At 40.4% G+C, this 20,816-nt stretch overlaps 1 protein-coding gene across 1 annotated transcript in view; it reads right to left on the bottom strand.

Moving 5' to 3' along the window:
- Positions 1 to 20,190, bottom strand: part of LRP12 (LDL receptor related protein 12) — a 49,129-nt gene extending 28,939 nt beyond the window's left edge. The window contains exon 1 of the mRNA XM_082045402.1: positions 19,867 to 20,190. Coding sequence (XP_081901528.1) covers positions 19,867 to 19,945 — 79 coding nt within the window. The 5' untranslated portion in view covers positions 19,946 to 20,190. The remainder of the gene's footprint in view (positions 1 to 19,866) is intronic.
- Between the last annotated feature and the right edge of the window lie 626 nt (positions 20,191 to 20,816).

Here is a 20,816-nt window from a genome sequence, read left to right as displayed (position 1 = left end):
TAAGGAGCATGTTTCTCAGTCTCCTGATCTGCTACTTTTCATGTCCTTTTGGTTCACATTACGCTGTGGCCTTGGAACCATCAAACTGGATTCCTTTTAGATGCCACCCTCCTACTCATAATGGGTACTCAGTCCTCTGGGTCACACCAGAGCTAGTCCAACGAAATCCCTTCAGAAGTGTACACAGTGCAAGCACTGGATCTTCAGCGTAACTTGTTTTAGTCCACAAATGCCTTCCTGCCAGGCTGTGGGATGTGCTAGTGCAGAGACAGGCCCAGGTATCCAACAGCAGGAGTGGGACCTCTGCCCACCACAGCTCCAGTGCTGCCAGGGAGGCTCCACCTCAACTTCAGCCATAAGCTGCAGAGCCTCCGCAGTCATTCGGCATGAGCAACACAAGTTCTCCTGGATTCACTAAGCACCGTGTACTTTATTCACTAATATTACACCAATTGTGAATGCTGTTGCAACACACAAAAGAAAATTTACAAAATTCCATATAAACTATACTGACATGCTAACATAATTCGAAGTTTCATAGAAGCTGTCAGCCAGATGATGCTGGAGTATCCAAACACCCTTGGCACCACTGGGATACATCAAGTAAACATTCAGAAGATGCTACAGTCTACAACGTGAGCTCTCCCACTCCTGCTCATCAAACACGAGAGCAACCAGCAATTGTGTCCTTGGCTGTATCTCATGCAGCACAAACCTCTGCTCTGGGTGTACCAGCAGGAGAGACTCTTGCAAGAGAGAGAACAGGAAACACCTTTGAAATGGACCTTTGCACCCTGAATGAGCAAGATAACCCGAAGTTCCTTTATTCTATATTGCAAAAGAAAAGCTAGAGCAGTAACTATAGCAACTCTGATTTAATGCTGCACATGGAGGAAAAAAAAAAAACAACCACAACCACATTCAGTCACACCTGTAAATCCCACAAGACTATTTTTTCTGTATTGTCATTAAAATACAAAAACTTAAATTAATAACTAAACCAACTTGACTTAAGAGAAGTATTTTTGTGTGAAAGTTTCAGCAAAACCAGTTCAAACTTCTCAGCTGTAGTTAGAAAAGGTGGGGACAGTAAAGAACCTGGCTTTTTTTTTTTATTCTCACTGAAAAAATCCACAAACTATTTATAGACAGCTCTAATATACTTGGCAGCAAGCAGTGGAAATTGGAAATCTAGCAGAGACACTGGCTCAGCTTCAACAAGATTCCTGATTTTAAGCACATAAGTAGTTCTATTCACTTCAAACCCTACACTTCTGCCCAGCCAGGTATGAGGGTAGTTATTCCCCTGACCATTGCCTGCAATTTGTACATATTCTCAGGCAGTTGTCCAGTGCAGTACTTCAGATTAGACTAAGAGGAGAAACAAAAAAAATTACTAAAATCAACTAATCAGTTCAAACAGCAAATATCTTCTAATAAATTATAGCTAAATCTCAAGTAACTTAAAAAAAAAAAAAAAAAAGAAAAAAGAAAAAGAGTGTGAATCAGAAGAAAAGAGAGTAGACCAGAAACTAGATAGGGGTGGCTGGGCAGGGGAAGCAAGGGAGACCACAATGCCTATCCTTAAACTTTCTCCTTTATAAGGCTTAGGTGCCTATTCTTAACTGTTTAGACCCTACCATGAATGCAAACCTAATAATTTGCCCTCCTATTTGAAAACATTCCATTGCTGTATTACTTACAAAATTAGAAAACATCTGAAGTTTCTAGCTATTTTAAACCGCTACGTTTAAAATAATAAAACTCAATTATTTAAACAAAGGACTGTTCAGAGCCTTTGTACATGTTCGATTGCAGTAACTACTCTTCTGAAATTCCATTTCAGATACTGAAAGTATTTCACATTTTAGAAGTGCCAGACTAGGGGAAAATTTCCATGTGTGGGCTGCACGGTGCTTATACAGTAAGGGGAGGAGTATTTCAGATTTGACTGATACTCTCCACATGCTTTATATTTTTGTCTACTACAGTTTCTTTAAATCACTGTTACAGTAAAGAACTTAGTTTTGGTTTTGCTCCATGCAGGTTTAGACTGATGTGCATCTTAATTCCTTATAGCTACAGGAACAAATGGCAGAAGGCAAGAGTCTACTACAGCTAGTATATTATATTAAGAACAAATGAGTGAACAAAATACACCACAGAAAAACCCCAAACAAGCATCTACAGCCAACCAGAAGGGTTTAGGCCTCTATCAGAAGCAAGATAGTTAAAGCAAGGCTCAGGATACATATTCTTAAAATATAATACTGCTGCTTATCCTGTTTTCTTCAAATGATTTGACTCCGTTCTGTGTTAACAGAGGAAAGGAAATAATTATTCATAAACTAATAACAGCAGTCATCATAAATCTATTAAAAGCTTGCAGAAATGAAAATATTATCTGCTCTTACCCCATGAATACCTACCAGGAACCCTCAAAACATTCAAGCTGCTAGTTCCAGGTGACGGCATGACTCAGTTTTCAACTGATTTTTTTTCCAAAAAAGACTCAAGTAGTGTAGGAGTACTTGATATTGGGGGGTAGGGGAGAATCACAAGGATTTTTGAAAAGAAGGAAAACACTGCTCCACTGCCACATCTTTATTATAGAGCCTACATCTCATGTGACCAAAAACTCAAAACAGAAGAGAAAAAGAAAAATTCTAGTCATGTTAGAAGGAAAAAAAATAAAAATCACTGCCTAATATCTATCCAGAGAATAATGGTATCGAAATCCAGAAAGCTCATTGGATTCATAAAATAAAATTACAAAATCTATTTATTTTAAGTCTTTATTCAACAGATGTGCTAAAATGTCGCAGTTCAGGCATAAATCAAGGAGGAAATTTCATGCTTCTGACTGGAGCAAAAGCAGGGGGATCAAGAAATCTAACAGTAATTTCCAGATTTGATAGATTTTTCTGGAATACTGGCCTGAGCAAACCAGGGAATACTGGAGTCAACAGTATATACCTGCTGAGTTTCAACTCTACCTTCATGAAGGCAATAACAATAAATCAGAATTAACTGCAAAGCATCCCAGCACATTCACTGTAATGACATAACTGAACTGAATGCAAGCCATTTACTAGAAAGGGTGGTGAAGCAACGGTATATTTACATGCACATTTTGCACATACATCAAATATAAAAATCATAAACGCACAGCATGTTTATTGCATCAGGAAAAATATCCTCACATGAAAGATAAAACTGTGTTTTCTTCCCTTCTTGCTACTTATTGCTAGAAATAAAACTTTGATTTTGACAACCTTTTATACTCTCTAATGTGTTTTAGTTTCTTTCTGATAGAATTTAAAAGCACTATAGAGTTCTCAAGAAAGCTCGTTTTCTTTAATTTACAAAAAAAGTTCACAGAAACCACAGACCTTGCAAATACTTGTGCAGACTTGTTTATGCAAAGTCTGTCAACTGTGTTTTTAGACCCTTAGCACCTATTCAGAGTGAAACTGAATTTACATGAAACGTCATACACTCTGCCCAGCTATCTTCCAGTAATACAGGAAAGTCTCTCTCTTTTATTAATGCTTCCCTAAATTAATTAAACTGTAGGAGTAACCTTGCACACATTCCTAACTCAGCATGCCACCATTCATATGGACTGCAACAACACAGTAAAAAGGAGCTGAGAACTCCTAAGGCAACGCACTTCTCGCCTGTGCCTTCAGCATCTGTAAAACAAAGTTTTTTGTTAATGTCACGCAAACAGCCATGTGCAAAATTATTCAGAATAATGAAATTAATGTGATCTATTCTAATTATAGAAGACAGAAGTGGAGATGTCACTGAGTTTCAAGGGAACCACAACATATAGATGCTTCCATTCTCACTATTTAAAGACATTCAATACACATAACTCTAGTGTTACTTTTCAGCTTCAAAATCTCAATTGCTATGATAGCAAAGGCTATTAACTATCTGAACTAATTTTCTAGACTTGCCTAAACTATGCTGTTTATTAAATATCTTCAGGACTTAGGAAGACGAAGAGCTGAACTTGCTTTAACTTGCCAGTTATAACATTCTGCATTCCTCAAAATGCACCATGAACTGCTTCTATTCAAAGACGACAGATTGCCTGCAAGATATGAAATTGGTTTTACTCAGATTAATAGCTTCTTTAATTAAGAATCAGATCCTAAAATAGCCAAGGCATACTCCAGGTACGAACATATGTGCACACATACTTGCATGAGTATGCTCCGTAACCATGTAAGAATTCTGTGTGTGACAGCCTTGCTATTTTAACATTCTTTTGTTCAAACAAATTAGTTTTAAAATAAACAAATGATAAGGAAATGTCCAGTAAAATTTATAATCCAGTAAAACTTGTGTTTTATCCAAGTCCTGTGTGCAGTTTGAGAAAACTCTGCTACAGCTACTGCATTTATTCAAGTTGTTGAGTCTAAAATGGAAAGCTCCAGGAAGCTCCATGGGTATTTTAAGTCTAGTAGCAGCCTATATGTATTTATACAGGGTGTTTTAAAAAGACGTGCCCAATTTGAAATCACTACTGCTTTAAATTTGGGTCTATTTTTTGAAACACCTTGTATAATTAAAAAACAATAGAGAAACAGGTGTAAATCTCTAAGACCCAAACCAGTATTTCTTTCCCTCTCTTTGGAAAGGAGATCTTTCCTTTTTCCCCCCCTTCCATGTTATCTGCTATTAACCCTGTGATTCTTGTCCTGCAAGAACGATGCTGGTGCCATACCTCACACATTAGCATGAGTATACCTGTAAAAGAGTGTAACACCCTTTTATTTCAGACACTATGCAGTATCTTAAAAATAAATTTTCAAAAAATGTGGAGTCTTCTTTACTTTCCTTATTATATCTGTAAAACATGGTAACATATTGCTGCAATTTTTCATAACAGCACAAATAAGCGTTTATCATTATTATAACTTTATTGTGTCAGGAACTGTACAAAGAAGAAAACCAACTCTTGCTCCACAGAGCTCACTGCTTTGTGAACTGTATATGCTGCATTTTTTATCTAGTAAAGGAAAGGACAGTAAAAAGAGCAAGACACACAGAACAACTGGACATCCCAGCCCACAAGGTGCCAAAACACAATCAGATGGCAGTGCTTTATAGGGACCATAGCAGAATCAAGAGGGTTTGAAGAAAGCAATATGATGGCTTTGTGTTTCCCATGGACAGATCTACCCAGGTGGTGGGAAGCACAAAGGAAAGAATAGATAAACTTAAGTAACGTTAATAAGTGATAAAGCTATCAGTACTAAAGAACCACTGCAGATCAACAGGATAGTAAAACCAAGTGAAACAGAACTTTGACTTAACAGGTGTCCTGTTCTAACACTCCTCATCGTGCCTCATCTTCCCTTTCTCCTCCCAGATCACTCAGAGCAAAGTTCAAACTTCTGAACGTCACGCTTGTCCCTTTCCCAAAGTGGAAACTTCAGGAAGCATTTAGAAAAGTCTCAATTAGATCAATTGTAATGAGGGCAGCTATAGAGGAAAGCTTATGTGAAAACAGTCACAAAACAGTAACTGCAATATAAAGATAGTTAACACTTACACCTTAATATGTAATGAAAAGAAGTGCACATCTGACAGCCAGAACAGTTCTTTTCACATTGCACAGTACTGGAGGGTACTGGAGCCTCTTGCCACAGCGATTCCCAGTAGTTAGAAAAGATAAGCACAATCTTTTACTGTAAGAAACTAGAAACAAGAGTGTTGTATAGTACTAGGACTCCACAATTGCAAAATGAAGTGAAGAAATCCTTTCTGTAGAGTTGAATAAGCATTCGACTTGACAGACAGTTTAGGCAGCTGCAGTTCAGCAGAGTGCGGCACTTCCGAGACAGCCATGGAGTACGTAACAATAGTCAAAGAAGGCAGAACAAAGTTTTTTTCAAAACACTTAAGTATATCTTTTCCTTGCTGTCAAACTACATCCTTGAGACACACAAATTACCACAGGAAAACGTGGAATGCGTTAAAGTAGACACACAGGTAATTTACTACATGGATTCTGGTTTTGACTTTTTTCAAGGTATTTGTTACAGAAATTAAAAAACCACAATTACGTGTAGATGCCATAGTGTACAATAAAGGCTGCTTGTATGACTCTAAATGCACTTTCCATGCCTACCCTCTATAGAGCCAGTAAGAAAAAAGTCTCACATTGTACAAGTCACAAAATCCCAAGTTTTATTACACTGCAGTAGCTCTAAACATGCAAGAGAAGTCCTGCATCCTTCACTTTTATCCCAGTCTTTTTTGTAACATAGAATGTGAAGTGCATCCTGCTTTCCTTCTCAACCATGTGCAGATACGCCCTCCCTGACCCTCTGTCCACCACATGCATGTAGCCCAGGGCCACAGAACCATCATTTCCATCGGAGCGCTTTGCAAGAAATTGGAAGTGTCTATAAAATTCATTATAGATTCATTGTGCTCTGAACCTTCTTGTTTTAGATGTAAGTTCACAGCAATTCAAATGAGCAAACAGATTTCCAAGAAGTTAGATAATTGAAACAGGCACATTTAGAGAGGTGTGAACTGGCCCATTTGCTTCTACCTAATGTTACCATCTTAATAAAAAAGCCCTAGGGAGACAAGTGACAAAGAAATAAGCTGTCTCCTTCCACAGAAACATGGTCACAGTTGGGGCTGTACCATCCCTCTCTGCTTCACTACAGCTGGTGTGAGGCTCCCAATTTCCAATAGCCCTGTTCGCAGGATTGCCCATGTGCCAGTCCCACCAATGGAGACAGGAAAGGGGGTTCATACACAGACACACTCCCCAGCCCCTCCAGGTCCTGGGATGTTCACCAAGAAAACACAGAGAGGTACACTGACAAACCTTACCAACCCATGAGCCCTCCCATGGGGAAAAGGCAGGTAGTCATGTGTGCGCACACAGACACTCTCTCCAGGACAGAGCTCCCGTGACAAAAGCAGAAATAGGAAGAGAAGCTTAAACATAATGAGAGGGATTAAAACCTTGGAGAAAAGAATGTGACCTAACAGGTATTTCCAAAATACTTATCGCTATTTACCCTGACATTCATATTTGTAATTACCTTCCTGTGTGCTACCCCTACACCTAGTACACCTTATCTCCACTTTTGCCTTGACAAAAGCTCTTCCACTGCCTCCTCTTCTCATTTATTCCTTTCTTGACCAAAAAAAACATATGCTTACATGAGTCATTAACTTCCTTAACTTCCTTCCTGAAAACAGTTAACTTTTTTTTCTGCAGTCTAGTTTCCTAAAAAATCTTATTAAATATATGAGATACTATACCAAAACATGTTTCAGCTCTTCCCCCAAGGAAATCCTTGCCAAGCATCATTCAGATAAACACCTTAACTGAAGGTCAAGTTACATAATTCCTGCCTATCCCTTTGTCCATCCAGTTCAACCCCATACTCCAAAAGCCACTTCAGCTGTTTATCTTGTGCATATTCACTGTTATCTGGTGATCTGAATATCAACTTGACCCTGGTTTCACATGGATCACACAGCATAAGAGCAGATGTGCACATCTGTACATTCCCCATAACTTCCAAATATTTCCGACTATGTCTACCACATTTGGCTTAAGAGTAACAGTCCCAAAAATCCAGCTAATAAGAATTTCATTTAAAAAAATACATTGTGTTCCAATATTAAGGTTTCATTGTACAATTTCTTGTTACTAAATGTAAGAGATTCCATATAGAATACAATAATCTTTGAGAAAAAATGCTGTACTGTCTGTTTCCAATAAGAGACAGGTGGTCTGAAGGAGCTCTCTAAGCAGCAGCTCATCACTAAACCTTTTAAAGCTGCCTGCATCCAGTCACTTAAGAAACAACAGCCAAAACACACAATGGACTGTGTTTCTTATGAGCAGAAAAGGATTGGCATTTTGAGGATGAGAGAAATTAATTGGTAGTCACACCTGTAAAAACAGCCAAGGATAAGAGTTGGAGTTTTAAATAAAGCAGTACAGAAAAACTGCTCTCAAAGTAGCCTATTTCCAGTTTCACAACGGAAACTCAGCAACTGCATCTTTCCCAAAACAGTGCTGTTTGCATTTAAATGCTTTAGGACGACTCTTCACCCTCAATTTTCCCGCTGAGGGACAGACTAGTCTGCCTGCATGGAGGACTGAGACTTCTCCAAAGAGCAGTTCAGATCAGTAAGTCACCCTCCTGCTGCCTCTCATCCCTGTAATAAGTCTGTCTTTTCCCATACTGATTCCACCTTGAGTTAGGGCAAACCAACACTCCCCACTTCACACTCCCACATAAAATCAGCATAGGGCCAGAAATGTGCAGTAACAAACTATTCATGCACAATCATGAACAACTATTTATTTTCTGGGCTTCAGCTTCTACCCTGCGAACAACAATATTTTATGGGAATACTGGCAGCATGAGGAGTTATTAGTCTATCTTAATACTCAAACCTCAGATAATAAAAAGCTTTTAGGCAACTACACAAAAAAATATTTTAAAAGAAAAATATTCATTGAAGGCTTGTTTCCAAGCATGTGACATCAGTAAAGCACAGTAAGTTTAGATATGAGTTACGTTTATAATATTCTTTTGGTATAAGCCTGTTTTTAAGAAGAAAGCACAGTACCAGCAAGTCACCACTTGATACCCAAGTGTTCTTCTACAAAGAGATGTCGTATATGAAATAACAGCCAACTAAGGAAATAAACTCAAACAGCAGCTATTTGTTGGGGGACTAAGATTCAACCAGTGTATGAATGAAACAAAATGGTTTCTTGAAGAAAGAAATGAGGAATGCTTTGGAAAAACAGCTATGTAAAAAAGATAGTAGTATTTTGTGTTAATATTATTTTCCAAACTCAATAGGAAGTTGTAGCTTCTTTTCAATTTGCACAAAAAGCACTGTAACACTTGTGCATTGATGAAAGCAGATTACACCCCTTAGAATTCCCCACGGGCAACTCTGCCTAATGAATAATATGTCACAGTTTAAGGGCACTGTTTTCACTGTGTGTCTGCTATTCAAAAAAAAGGAAGAGGATATCACTACAAGAAGTACAGTTTTGAGAAAGAAGCATAAAGAAGTCTGGAATATTTCATGGTATCTGAGTTTTCCATTCCTCATCTTTTATTGATAGTATATACATACACCGCTTTCTAAATTAGGAAGTCCTTCCAAGTTGGTATAGATTGCAAAACTGAAGAGCAAGTCTTGTGATAAAGTACATACTACGAAGAGAGAATACTTGCAAATTCTTACACTGTTTATACTTCACCACTGATTGTTATCCATTGACATTTCAAGACAGCTTTTACATGGATTTGGTCATTACAAGTGTTGTGGCACCAAGACAATGTGATTTCTCAAGAGACCTGTGTATTCACTTTTGAAGTATTTTAGCTGGTTCAGTCCCCAGAAGGTAACTGTTAGCCTTGCTGCAGCTAAAAGTGGTGGTACAGATGGCACACCTGATGGTCTTTGTCCTCTCAAAGCAAAACAAACCGTATAGGTTACTAATGTGGACCAACAACAGAAATAAATAGTCTACAATAATACTTGATGGATAAAACTTTCAAATGTAGCTTTTTATAAAGATAACTTTGAGCTAATAAACATGCTACTGAAAATTCCTAAGGTCTAAAGTTAATTTCATTGCTTACAATTATCAAAGTGGAGGTAATAATTTTACTACTTTTTAAAAATCAGTTCATTCTGATTTGACTTTGATCTTACTGATGTCAGCAGTACAATTTAAACTGATCACAACAAAGCACAGCAAAGTCAAGGCTGAGAGTGGATTAAAATTCTACACTCCCTCCCTCCCTTCCAAACAGGTATATACATATTCAAAGCAATCACAGGACTTAGTAGTACTCACAGAAAATCATACACTCATTGGAAAACCAAAGATTTACCCTGATTTTCTCAACTGCTGCTGCCACAGAATTATGGATTAAGTCAGTTGCTAACTTCACTAAGGAAGGGCTAATGTGGTGGTCAACAAAACAGGAGACAACAGAGCAAGTTAGTCTTGGCTTAGGAAACAAAGTTGTAGATTAATGACAGAAGTTATACACAAATACGAAAATTCTGTATCTTCAGAAGTTTAAGTGAAGAATACAGTACTTGGTAATCCTTTTTTTAAAATCATCATGACCATGCTACAACAGGGGATGCTTCACTCTACACTGCTACAGAAAGGTTCTAAGGCTCAAATAGCTATGAGTTTCCTTTAAAAGAATGTAGCTTGAAGAGAAAATTGAGTAAATTAGGCTTCAACACACTAATTCAGCTGTAAAATAAAGGGTAAAAAGTTACATACACAGGCAGACATTCCACTCTATTAAAAGCCAACCTGCTAACAAAATTCAGCACTTGCTCCTACACCCTTTTTAAAGGGAGACACCGAATTTTAAAATAGCAAAAGATGCGACATAGCATTGTGACAAGTACAAGATCAATGTCAGACATAATGCCTACATGTTCGAATTTCTATTTCTCTGCTTTTATATAACAAAGTATATCGCTCATTTAAGTGCACATCCTTCTAGTTTTAAGAGCAGATTTCCAGATATAGGGAAAAAAGTAAACCCAAAACAATGGAACTCCATAAACTACAAAACATAAATTCTGATTACATGTCTAAATATATTGACACTTCAAAAATACATCAAAAGTACATGGTATTTCAGCACAGGCATGAAGGAGTTCCTTAATCTGATGCCATGATCCTTACTTTAGTAGCAATAACTTATAAACTATGTTCAACAACTCACAACTTTAAAGCTAGTTCAGACCTCCTTCCCACGTTTTACTTGACTAACACACACATGCCTGGGAAACCTCACATGCTTATTTCAATTGAGGTGCTTTGAAGACTTCACTGGCTCCCAAATGTGCAGCATGTCAGCAAGCAGGATCTCAGACAAAAAATTTAAATTCAGCTTTATTTTGGTCATTAATCATTTCTGAAACCTATTGCATTTCATGTCAAATTCCCTCATGTCCAATGCTCTAAATGGCTGTCCAGAGTTCAGATCCACCTCCTTTGTAAAGCCACAAACTACAGACAGTTCCAGAAAAATGGCAAAACATTCAACTGTAGGCTTACTCACTTGATTGCCACATACATCTGCCTGGCCTCCATGCTTTTAATTAATATTTTAGACAGATGCACATCTGAATATTTCATGATACTCATTCCAAAAAGTCACTGTCAAATATTACTAGACCTTTCTGTTAGGAGTGCACAGGGGGGTGTTTCTCAACTCCCCAGCCGTGACTAACTTTTAATTCTGAGCAGATCTGACTTGCAAGGGAGTCAATCCCTGGGAGATGTCACGGCACAGGGCAGTTTGCAGCACTGCTGCTTATCCTCATCTGCACATTTAGAACACAGGATCTCTTATTGCAGGAAAACTCCTTGTGGACCCCAAAGGCACCACCTGCAAGCTCTGTGGTTCCAACAGAGAGTGGGAAAAACAGATTGTGTTCCTCACTATGGCAAGCCAGTAAAGGTATAGTCCTTTTCCCAGTCTTATTCATCTACAGTGCAAGGGTGAAAGGGCTGTGCAGTACTGCCACAGATTTCCACAATGGATGAAGAAACAGAAAGAGCTGCTATTGTGAACTTAACGAGAGAGTAGCAACATTATCACTTGGCTTTGGTATATTGGATTGCCATTTACATTAGAACTGTGATATCACTGAAGCTCTGTTACAGCGCGTACAGATGACAGACACAACAGATAATTTGAAATGAGGGACAGGAGTGAGGCAAGCTAGACAACACCTAGGCAACAGGCACTGGAAACAGTGTTAGCTGGATCAGCAGCAACATTGAGGTCAGTAGTAACTGGAATCTAGAATCACACAACTCCCAGGCACATCCAGCAGTGAAGCTGCTAATAGCGCAAAATTGCCTAATGCCACTATCAGCCAGAAAGAGGAACACACAGCAGGGTCACAAAAAAGGATGTTTCAAAATGTTGACAAAAGCCATACGCTGAGTTACAAAATACTCAAAAAATCTGTCTTTGTTCATCCACTTATTCTCTAAAGCACAGGTAAAATGCATGAATCCATAGCATCCCACTGCCTGAGAGTATGCACACAATTCCTGGGCTCCTCCTGCACTTAAACTCCTTTTCTTGCTTGCTGGTAACTCCTAAGAGTAACCTCTTACACTGATTAGATGCTCACTCAGCCACCGTAACAGCCCTTCAGATAAAAGGTCTGGTTCCCTTCCTCCCTTCCACTTGCACAGCCCAGACACACAGCTTTTCTCCCAGACCACTTGGTTTCCTCTCCCACACACAAGAACGGTTCTGCAGCCTTCAGCTGTGAATGCGCCTTCCCAAGACGTCACAATCCTCCCCCCCCAGCCACCCCAGCTCTCCTGTCTTCATGAATACCCCTCACCACAGACAAGGGCTAAACTTCAGTCATGGAACTGGTTGCTCTTTCAGTACCTTTACATAGGAAACACAAACAACGGAACATGCTTTGATGAAGAAAGCCATTTCTACTAAAGAGACAACTACTCAAATCCTTCCCAGTCAGTACTTCCAGCTGCATGACACTGTGATCAAGAGACAGGTGACTGATGATTTTATCATTAATTTTCCTAATTCACCAATAGGCCTCTCTTTCAGAATATTTAAACTCATGTTTGCATCATGGAAAAGAGAAATGTTCCGTCTCCATAGTTTTAAATAATTATCAACTCGGGGAAAAGAAAAAGAAATATGTACTCTCCCAAGTCCAGTTACAAATACTTCCATACAGTATAAACACACATTTTGAGTTAAATCCTTATGCACTCTTCTGAACACTTCTCTAGAAGAGACCAAATGGAAAAACGTAATTGCTTAGTAGTATGATGAGCAGATTGGAGTAAATAGCAGAATATTATGAATAAAATAGCATGTTAATTAGGTCTCTGGATTCATTCTTTCTTTGGAAAGGACTCCATTTAGCTCTACGCCCAGGAAAAAAGAAGTGCAGGGTTAAAGCCTCCACTTAATACTGTATGATAATAGGAACACTGATATATACGCGTTCATCTACTGCAGGTAACATATTCATTACCTTAGTCCCAGTTACTGCAATATTCCTAATTGAAGCTTTTTACTTTTTCACTTTACATACTCAAAACACAATTTCAATAGAAAGAAAACACCCTATTGGGGTATACTAATTCATTGGATTGTAATACACTTCCTAAAGTGCAGAAAAAAGGTGCTAAAGAAAGTCTCCCGAAAATTAATATATAGCTAAAATCTAGAAGCCAGAGCAGATAAATGTAAGCACATGCATTCCCCCCACCAGACACATCAACAAGACTTCCATCTTCTGCCATAAAGTGCTCACCTTCAGTTATGAAGAAGTTCTTCCTAAAAAAGGAGTTCTCTAAATTATTAAGATCACTAATTTTTTAATAGACATTGTTGACTAGAACAAACTTAGTACTACTGGATAAATTAGAGGAAAACAAAAATCCTATGTTTTTTTCATGGAAGAACTATTCTCACAATCTGTGCTTTCAGAGGGACCTATCTACATCTCCCAACAGTTGCACACAAAGCTGAAGTAGTAAAACCAAGTTACAGAAGCCTCCACCAGAGTCATTTTTTCCTAAGTTTTTAACACAAACAACTTCATTATAGACTTGCACCACATGCCAAAGTGTGTGCACGCTGCTTGTTAGAGGATCATTCTACTGTTTTCAGTGCCAGGGGCTTCCACTTAGCAGAGGAAACATCTCAGAGGTTACAGGAAGGGTAGCCATGAATTACAGACACACAATCAGACGGGTGAAAACATGCAGTTCACATCCTAATATGTAGTTCAAGTGTACTTTCCACTTTCAGAGAAACACAACTAGTTCACTTTCATTGCTTTGTGGAAAGTTCATAGTTCACTAAGAACGAAAGAGTTCAGTTTTCTTGCACACTAAAAAATTCCACAACCCACCAAAGGTATCCGGGAAAGTACCAACAAGTCATGAGATGCTTAAATGAAAAGTGAGACCATCTTATGACAACTCTAGCTACTAAACCAAATGTTTTTGTGTAACTTTTCTTTTTCCCCTTCAAAATATGCTCCGCTTGTAAGCTTGCTTTCATTTCTGGGGGCTCTTATTCTTACTTGCTAACTTACTTTTGATCCAGTAACAAATAAGTCAGAGGGGTGGAACAAGATTGACAACTACTTTTTTTTTTTTCCTGACTAGTTCCAGAAAGTTGTTCCTTGCAAAAGAGAAGAGAATGTTATACAGAAATTACCTCAAAACCTAAAATTCAGTGTCAAATAGAATAGCAAGAAAAAAAAAATCTAGCAGATAACTACTAAATATGCTTGTCTTGCTAAAAAGACACCATCAACATGGTAACAATATAGCAAAAGTTACAGTATATTCAAATTTAAAGCATCTGTTCAGAGAAACAAGTTGGAACTACAATTTAGAATAGTGCTTTTCAAAGTATTCACATTGATCTGTCAATTATATTAAATTTAGTAGTTTAAACTTAGAAACTGACAAGAATCAATACTATATATTTCAATGCAACTGTAAACCTTCATGTAATAAAGCACTAGTAAACTAACAACTGCAGAAAAAAAAAAAGTATAGAAAACAAAAAATGTAGTCAGAACAATACAGTTTTCCAGAGTACGGTATCATATACCCTGCTATAAACTCACTTGGAGTATTAATCTGTACTGAGGGGATAAACACAGAACTCTGATCTACAACCAACCTCCACAGTATTGAGTGCATCAGTACCCTGTATTCTGTTACAACCACGTAAACCAAGCAGGTTGAATCTTGCTGACTGACACCTCAGAAGTGATCGGTACTGCAAAATCTTACAGCTAGTAATTCTGAAACACATACAAGCCAAAAAAATCACAGGTTGTTGACAAATCACACTCTTTCATTAACGCCTAGCTAGATACCTGAGCTGCCCTGGTATTTAACATCATCATTAACTATCTGGGACAATATGGAACATTAGAATTGGAAAATGTAGAGACATCTACAAAAGAAAACCCACACTATTTTTACTGTACAAACAGTACTCATTAATTAAAAAAAAATTATGGAAATTAATAAGTTATACTTAACAAGTAGGAAAATAATGTCTACAGCTTGGGAAACTGAAGTGTATGGTAAAAGATAAATGATGTGTGGAGGTATGTACCTAACATATCAAAGACACTAAGTTTAAAATATGAGATTAGGGAATGAACCACAAGACTGATCATAGCTGCAAGTTTTAGCCTGGATAAATATAAAACAATATGTTTAGGGCTTAGCTGAAAATAATACCCATACAGTTTACATCTATTTGATACTAACATAGGACTAAAGCAAAGGAGTCAAACAGATTCAGCTGTAGGGCCCTTCGAATATTAACTCGACAGAGCTCCTCCTCTCCTAGCAATGACAGGAACAGTCAAAAAAGCCACACTAATTATCCGCGTTCCTTTGATGACAGGAATGGAGTCGGGTGGCTTCTGTCCTGATTTCGGCTACAGGTACCTCTCTGCTCTTTCTCTGGCTGACAATGTTCTCATTTAGTGCATAATAATAACCACACCAACTACCTTAGATGTAATTTTCATACTCTTTTTGCTACAAGGTTTTCTAGGATGTGGGTTTTTACTTCTTCTCTCAAATGAACACTGCTTTAAATATTGTCCATGTGACCTCAGAGATGTTTTGGCTAGAGACCTAACTGTGACTCTGCACAGCCAGCTGAATATGGATGTACTTGCACAACTTGACATATGATCAACTTATTAGAGAATATAAATTTCTATGGCATTAAAATCAGGACACTTTCACTTCAAGGACTACAAAACCATTCTAGCAAATTGAATGCAGCAGTTTTGCCAATAATGTGATTTACAGCTTTGCAAAATGTAACTGTTCAATATATCACAAAAGTATCACTAAATAGTGACATTCAAGAGTTTAAGGTACTATTATTTTTTAAGCCAAGCCATTCCTTTAGGACAGTCTGTTCCGGCTTTATAGTTCACCTTCTTTAGAAAATTAAATAAACTGGCTGGCAGGCTTTATTTGCTTACATGATTCAGGCTATTATTTCAAACAAGGTGAACAAACCTGAAGAATTACTTATTCTTCCTCACACCATCATTAGCAAACTGATCTATAAGTAAAATCTGGGTCCTGACCAGTGAACTTTTATGACAATTTTGCCTGCCTTATCTTAAAACCAATTGAAGAATTACTCATATATATATAGTCTCATTGTAATATCAAGCAACATTTGTACCGCAGAAACCTGAAATGGCTCTAACCCAAAACTAAGTGTTTTAAAGCTCATATAAGGATAATATGTCTTTCTTTAATGGGACAGAATAATGTCAATAGCATTGCACTCTCAGCAGTAACATACAACATAGTTACAACTAAAATTTTTGGCAATAATGATTTTCTGACCTCTGCTAATGTTTCTCAATCATCGGTGCTTCTAGAAGTACTCACTAATGCCAAACCCATCCTGGAGATGAAGAAAACAAAGACTGATCTTTACTTGCCCCTACCTTCTACCTTCGGACTGTTTTAGGCTTGCTGTCCCACTACTTTAATTGTTTTTACGTGATACTCATTACATCTGGCAAACCCAGAAGCAGGGAAATTTACCTACTGTACTACTGCCCTGACTACTACCAACTGTACAGAACAGAGCTCCCTGTAGCCCTCTGTTCAGTGGGACAAATTCAAATTAATATATTGTGGTGACAAGTACAGTTAAGACTACAAAATATTCAACTTTCCAGAAATCTGAAGAAGCCAAGTACCTATGCTTCCAGACTCTGTTCCAAAGGAAAGCATATCCTAGCTTTTGCACTGTGCCACCTCAGAAACCCTTTCATAACTCAGCCTCTGCTCTGGAACACTAATCCCTCCCAACTGGTCCTGAAAATGCAGCATCACGGCATCATCCTGCTAAGCATTAAATAAAAATCAAACAAAATAGTAACATTAGGAATTATATTCTCTGTTCAAAGCTTGTGTTCTAACAAGAAAATGGCTAAGATTAATTTGATTTCCAGTCGATCAATCATCAAACTTTGGTTTGAAAAACACTACCCTCAAGAGCAGGACCAATTTCTCAAATGAAGTTTTTCCTCTAAAGAAACCACTTTCCACCACATACGGTTCTGTTTTGAGCTCAGATAGCTGTAAGGGCCTTTGAGTTATGCAGAAATATCTCCATATTTGTCCCACTAAAAGCCATGCCAAGATTATACAGACGCCCATACAATCAATTATTTCTTAGATGTAAGATTCTCAAGCCAACAGGAAGTCCAGACACAGTGAAAACATATACCATTGCCCAACACCCCACCAAGCTACAATTCACTTTAGTTGCTACTCCAATATTTCACTCATCAGTATTCCTCCTTCTCAAATTTTTGTAATTATAGTCATCATCAGTGAATTTTTAAAACCTTCCTTCTATCATCCTTCTAACTACAAGAAAACAGAGAAACATTCTCTGGAGAACTCAATGCCCACATATCAACCTTGGTGAATTTAGTATTTTAATTAGTGGAAAATTCTAGATATTATAGCTGTGGAAACTGCATCAGCAAAGGCAACCCAAGTGATGCACTACTGCTTTTCCAAACATGCATTTACCTAGAGTACCACCTACTGTATTCAAAGCCTTAATAGGTAGTAACATCATGATATCTACAAGGCTCTGCTGAGGATCAACATCGTAGTCCAGAGCTCTGCTGTCAGCAGTACCTTCCATCAAATTCATGCTGATATTAGTTTGGAAGAGTTAAAAGCAGTTGTACAGGAAGGTAAAATGCTTTAATAGGGAATAGTTCCCACTCCCACTTCTTTCTCCCAAAAGAAACAAACAGGAGAAACCAAAATGACAGCTCAAGATAGGGCTACGCTGCACAGCGAATGCTCACTTTCACTTTGGATGCTCTAGCATTCCTTTCCTTTGAGAAGTGAAACTGGTCAGAACTTCAGATATTTGTAACAAAACCTGTCAGGAGAAACTAATCCCTCACAAGGATGAGGCAGCACACTGATCAAAATAAGCAGCAGCTTCTCCTTCCCGGTAGTGGTGATGGATGGCGAAGGTTTCCCAGCAAGACAAAAGAAACTTACGGAGCCTTTGTTCTTGGTTGAAATTTGGAAAGCCTTGATTAAGGCCTAAGGAAAATGTTATTCAGCAAGAATTTTATTTTGTTGTTTTTTCTCTAACTAAAGATTGTGCTTGTGGTTTAATTTTTTATAGTGAAAATGCTGACAACGCTGCCTAAGTATCTATATACTGAAGTCAGGCTGATGAGGCACATCACGACAACGGTAATTTTTGCTTTTTACTTCAATTTTGTCATAATAAACAAATACAGAGTCTGTTAAAAGCCCTTGCACAGAAGTTTAATTTCTCAAGTATACAAACATAAGGACAGCTTAATTATCCAGACTTGAGATTTTTCCCTACCAGTTCCTGCTCTACCATAAGCCAACTCCCTTCCAGTTATGTTTTTACTTTAGCTTTTGACATATCAAATTTTTAAAAGCCCACTAGATATTAAAATTATTTTCCTTAATTTTGTGTGTATTTAAAAGACCAGTTGCTATCTTGCTTGCTTCATGCAAGTAGGGCCCCTCAAAAACTAACTTACACCAGTATAACTATTCAGTTACAGGTACTGATGTAGCTGTAGTTCTTTTCGAAGCAGCCTACCTTCTACTCATGTAAGTATGAAATGTTCTTACAAATTCCATGGTACATCTACACCTCGAGAGTTCACATGGATCTCTGCAGCACAGGCATGGGCTGGACAAAGCCCTCTGCACAGGCAAACACAACATATTTCATATACTCAATTACGTGTTTAAAGCAAAGGCACCTACTTAAGAAACTGCTAAATCCGGGCCCCTGTTGCCGTCCTCTGTGCAAGGCACGTGCCCAGCTCCGTGCCAAAGGCTGCTTCCCACGTCAGGGGCCCACGGACACAACCTACGCTCAAGTTCATAAAACAAACACAACTCTGTGAGAAAACATGTGATGTTTTCAGTGTTTCAATTTATCGCGTATTACTGGGCCACTTATGTACTGTAAAAAACAACGTAAGTACATTCCCTAACACATTTACACAAGTATTTTTCATTAGCAGTTCTGTTTTAAAGACAGGTTTATAGCCATAAATGAAATGCCACTCAGGCATGAACTGAAAACAGGCTGAGCAGAAGCAACGGTCCCTGGAAAGGCTCCAAGGCCTGTGCTGATGTGTGACAAACTCAGCACACCGGGCCAGACCCCCGCAGCCCCTCCGAGGGGCTCGTCCTGTCCCCACACACCAGCCCGACCGGACGCGGAACATCTCCCAAGCATCCCCATTATGCTCAGACTGCGATTATTGGTGACTCAGAGGATTCGGGGTTGGTTTGTTTGCGCGGCCGCACGCCAACTCCGGAGTTCCCGGCAACGCACATCTGCGAGAGAGAAAGCAGAGGGCAGCTGGGCCAGATCCCAGACTCCGTTTTAAGGACTTCCCAGAGGAGATTTCCGCCCACCTCCACAGATATGAGAAAACCCGGAGCGAGTCCCGGAGCAGCCGAGTTCGGAGGGGAGGACAGGGCTGGGGAAGTATGGGGACACCAGCAGGGTCGCCGCGGGGAAAGCGGCGGCGGTCCCGGGAGGCCGAGGGACCCCGCGCCGGCCGGGCCGCCGCGCCGCGGGAGGCCGGCCGGGAGAAAGGCCGCTTTGTTCCCCCCCCCCCGCGGCGGGCGGCCGCCTCCCGGCCCGGCAGACGGAGGCGGACGGGTGGCGTCACTGCCCCGGTACCTACCGCAGCAAGAGACAACCAGGAGCAGGAGCTGCGCAGACCTCCAAGCCGGGGAGCCTTCTGCGCTCCCCCAAGGGGCCATAACACCAGCCCGCAGGGCAGACGAGGAGCCGGACCTGCCCCCAACACGGAGCCGGAGCCGCCGCGGCCGCAAGAAGGGCTGGCGGCGCCTCGCCCAGCGGAGCAGCCGGCTCGGGGAGCGCTAGCGGCCCGCACACCCGCGCCTCATCCGCCCGCCCGCGGAGCCATGGGCTGCCGCCACCCCCGCCGGCCTCGGCCTCCCTCCACCTCTTGCCGCGCCGCTTCCTCCTCCCCGGCTGCGCTCCGTCGCGGCTGCGCACTGGCAGCCCGAGCGCATGGAGGCGCTCCCGGCAGCCGCGGGCCGGGCGGGCGAGCGGGGCGGAGCAGCGGCCCCCAGGCGGCGGGGGAGGGACCGGGCCGCCGCGCTCCGCCCTCCGCCACCTCCCGCTCCTCCTCCTCCGTCGGCGCCGCCAGGTTTCGGCCCGCCCTTGGGAGCGCTCCGCCCGCCCCGTCCCGGGAAGCGTCGCTACCGGCAGCCTTCGCGGAGGCTGTGTCCCCAGGGGCCGCGTCCCGGGGGGCGGCCTGTCCGCCCGGGGCGCGCCTTCGTGTGGCTGACCCGTGGAGGCGACCTGCGAGGAGAAGGGTTCAGACGGGGGAGGGAAGGAGAGTGAATCTTCCCGTCACTGCGGCGGCAGAGCTGCCGGATTCCCGCCTCACACGTGCAATAACCAAGCGGGTGCTTGGGCGTCCTGGCTGGCTGTCCTGAGGAAAACTCTGTGTGTGAAATCAAACCCAGTTTGTAAAGCACAGAGTCACCGCGGCCCCTGGCGTGTTTCTGACCTCGAAATCTGCACTTCACCAGTGAGACTGAAAAACTACTGTGAGAGCAAAAACCATAAATGCTGTAGGTGCATAGTATCCGAAATTATGGA

The sequence above is a fragment of the Streptopelia decaocto genome (assembly GCF_964273445.1).
Source record: "Streptopelia decaocto genome assembly, chromosome: 2".
In the NCBI taxonomy this organism is placed as follows: domain Eukaryota; kingdom Metazoa; phylum Chordata; class Aves; order Columbiformes; family Columbidae; genus Streptopelia; species Streptopelia decaocto.
The sequence above is the reverse complement of the archived record's forward strand: the minus strand, read 5'-3'. Positions and strand labels throughout refer to the sequence as shown.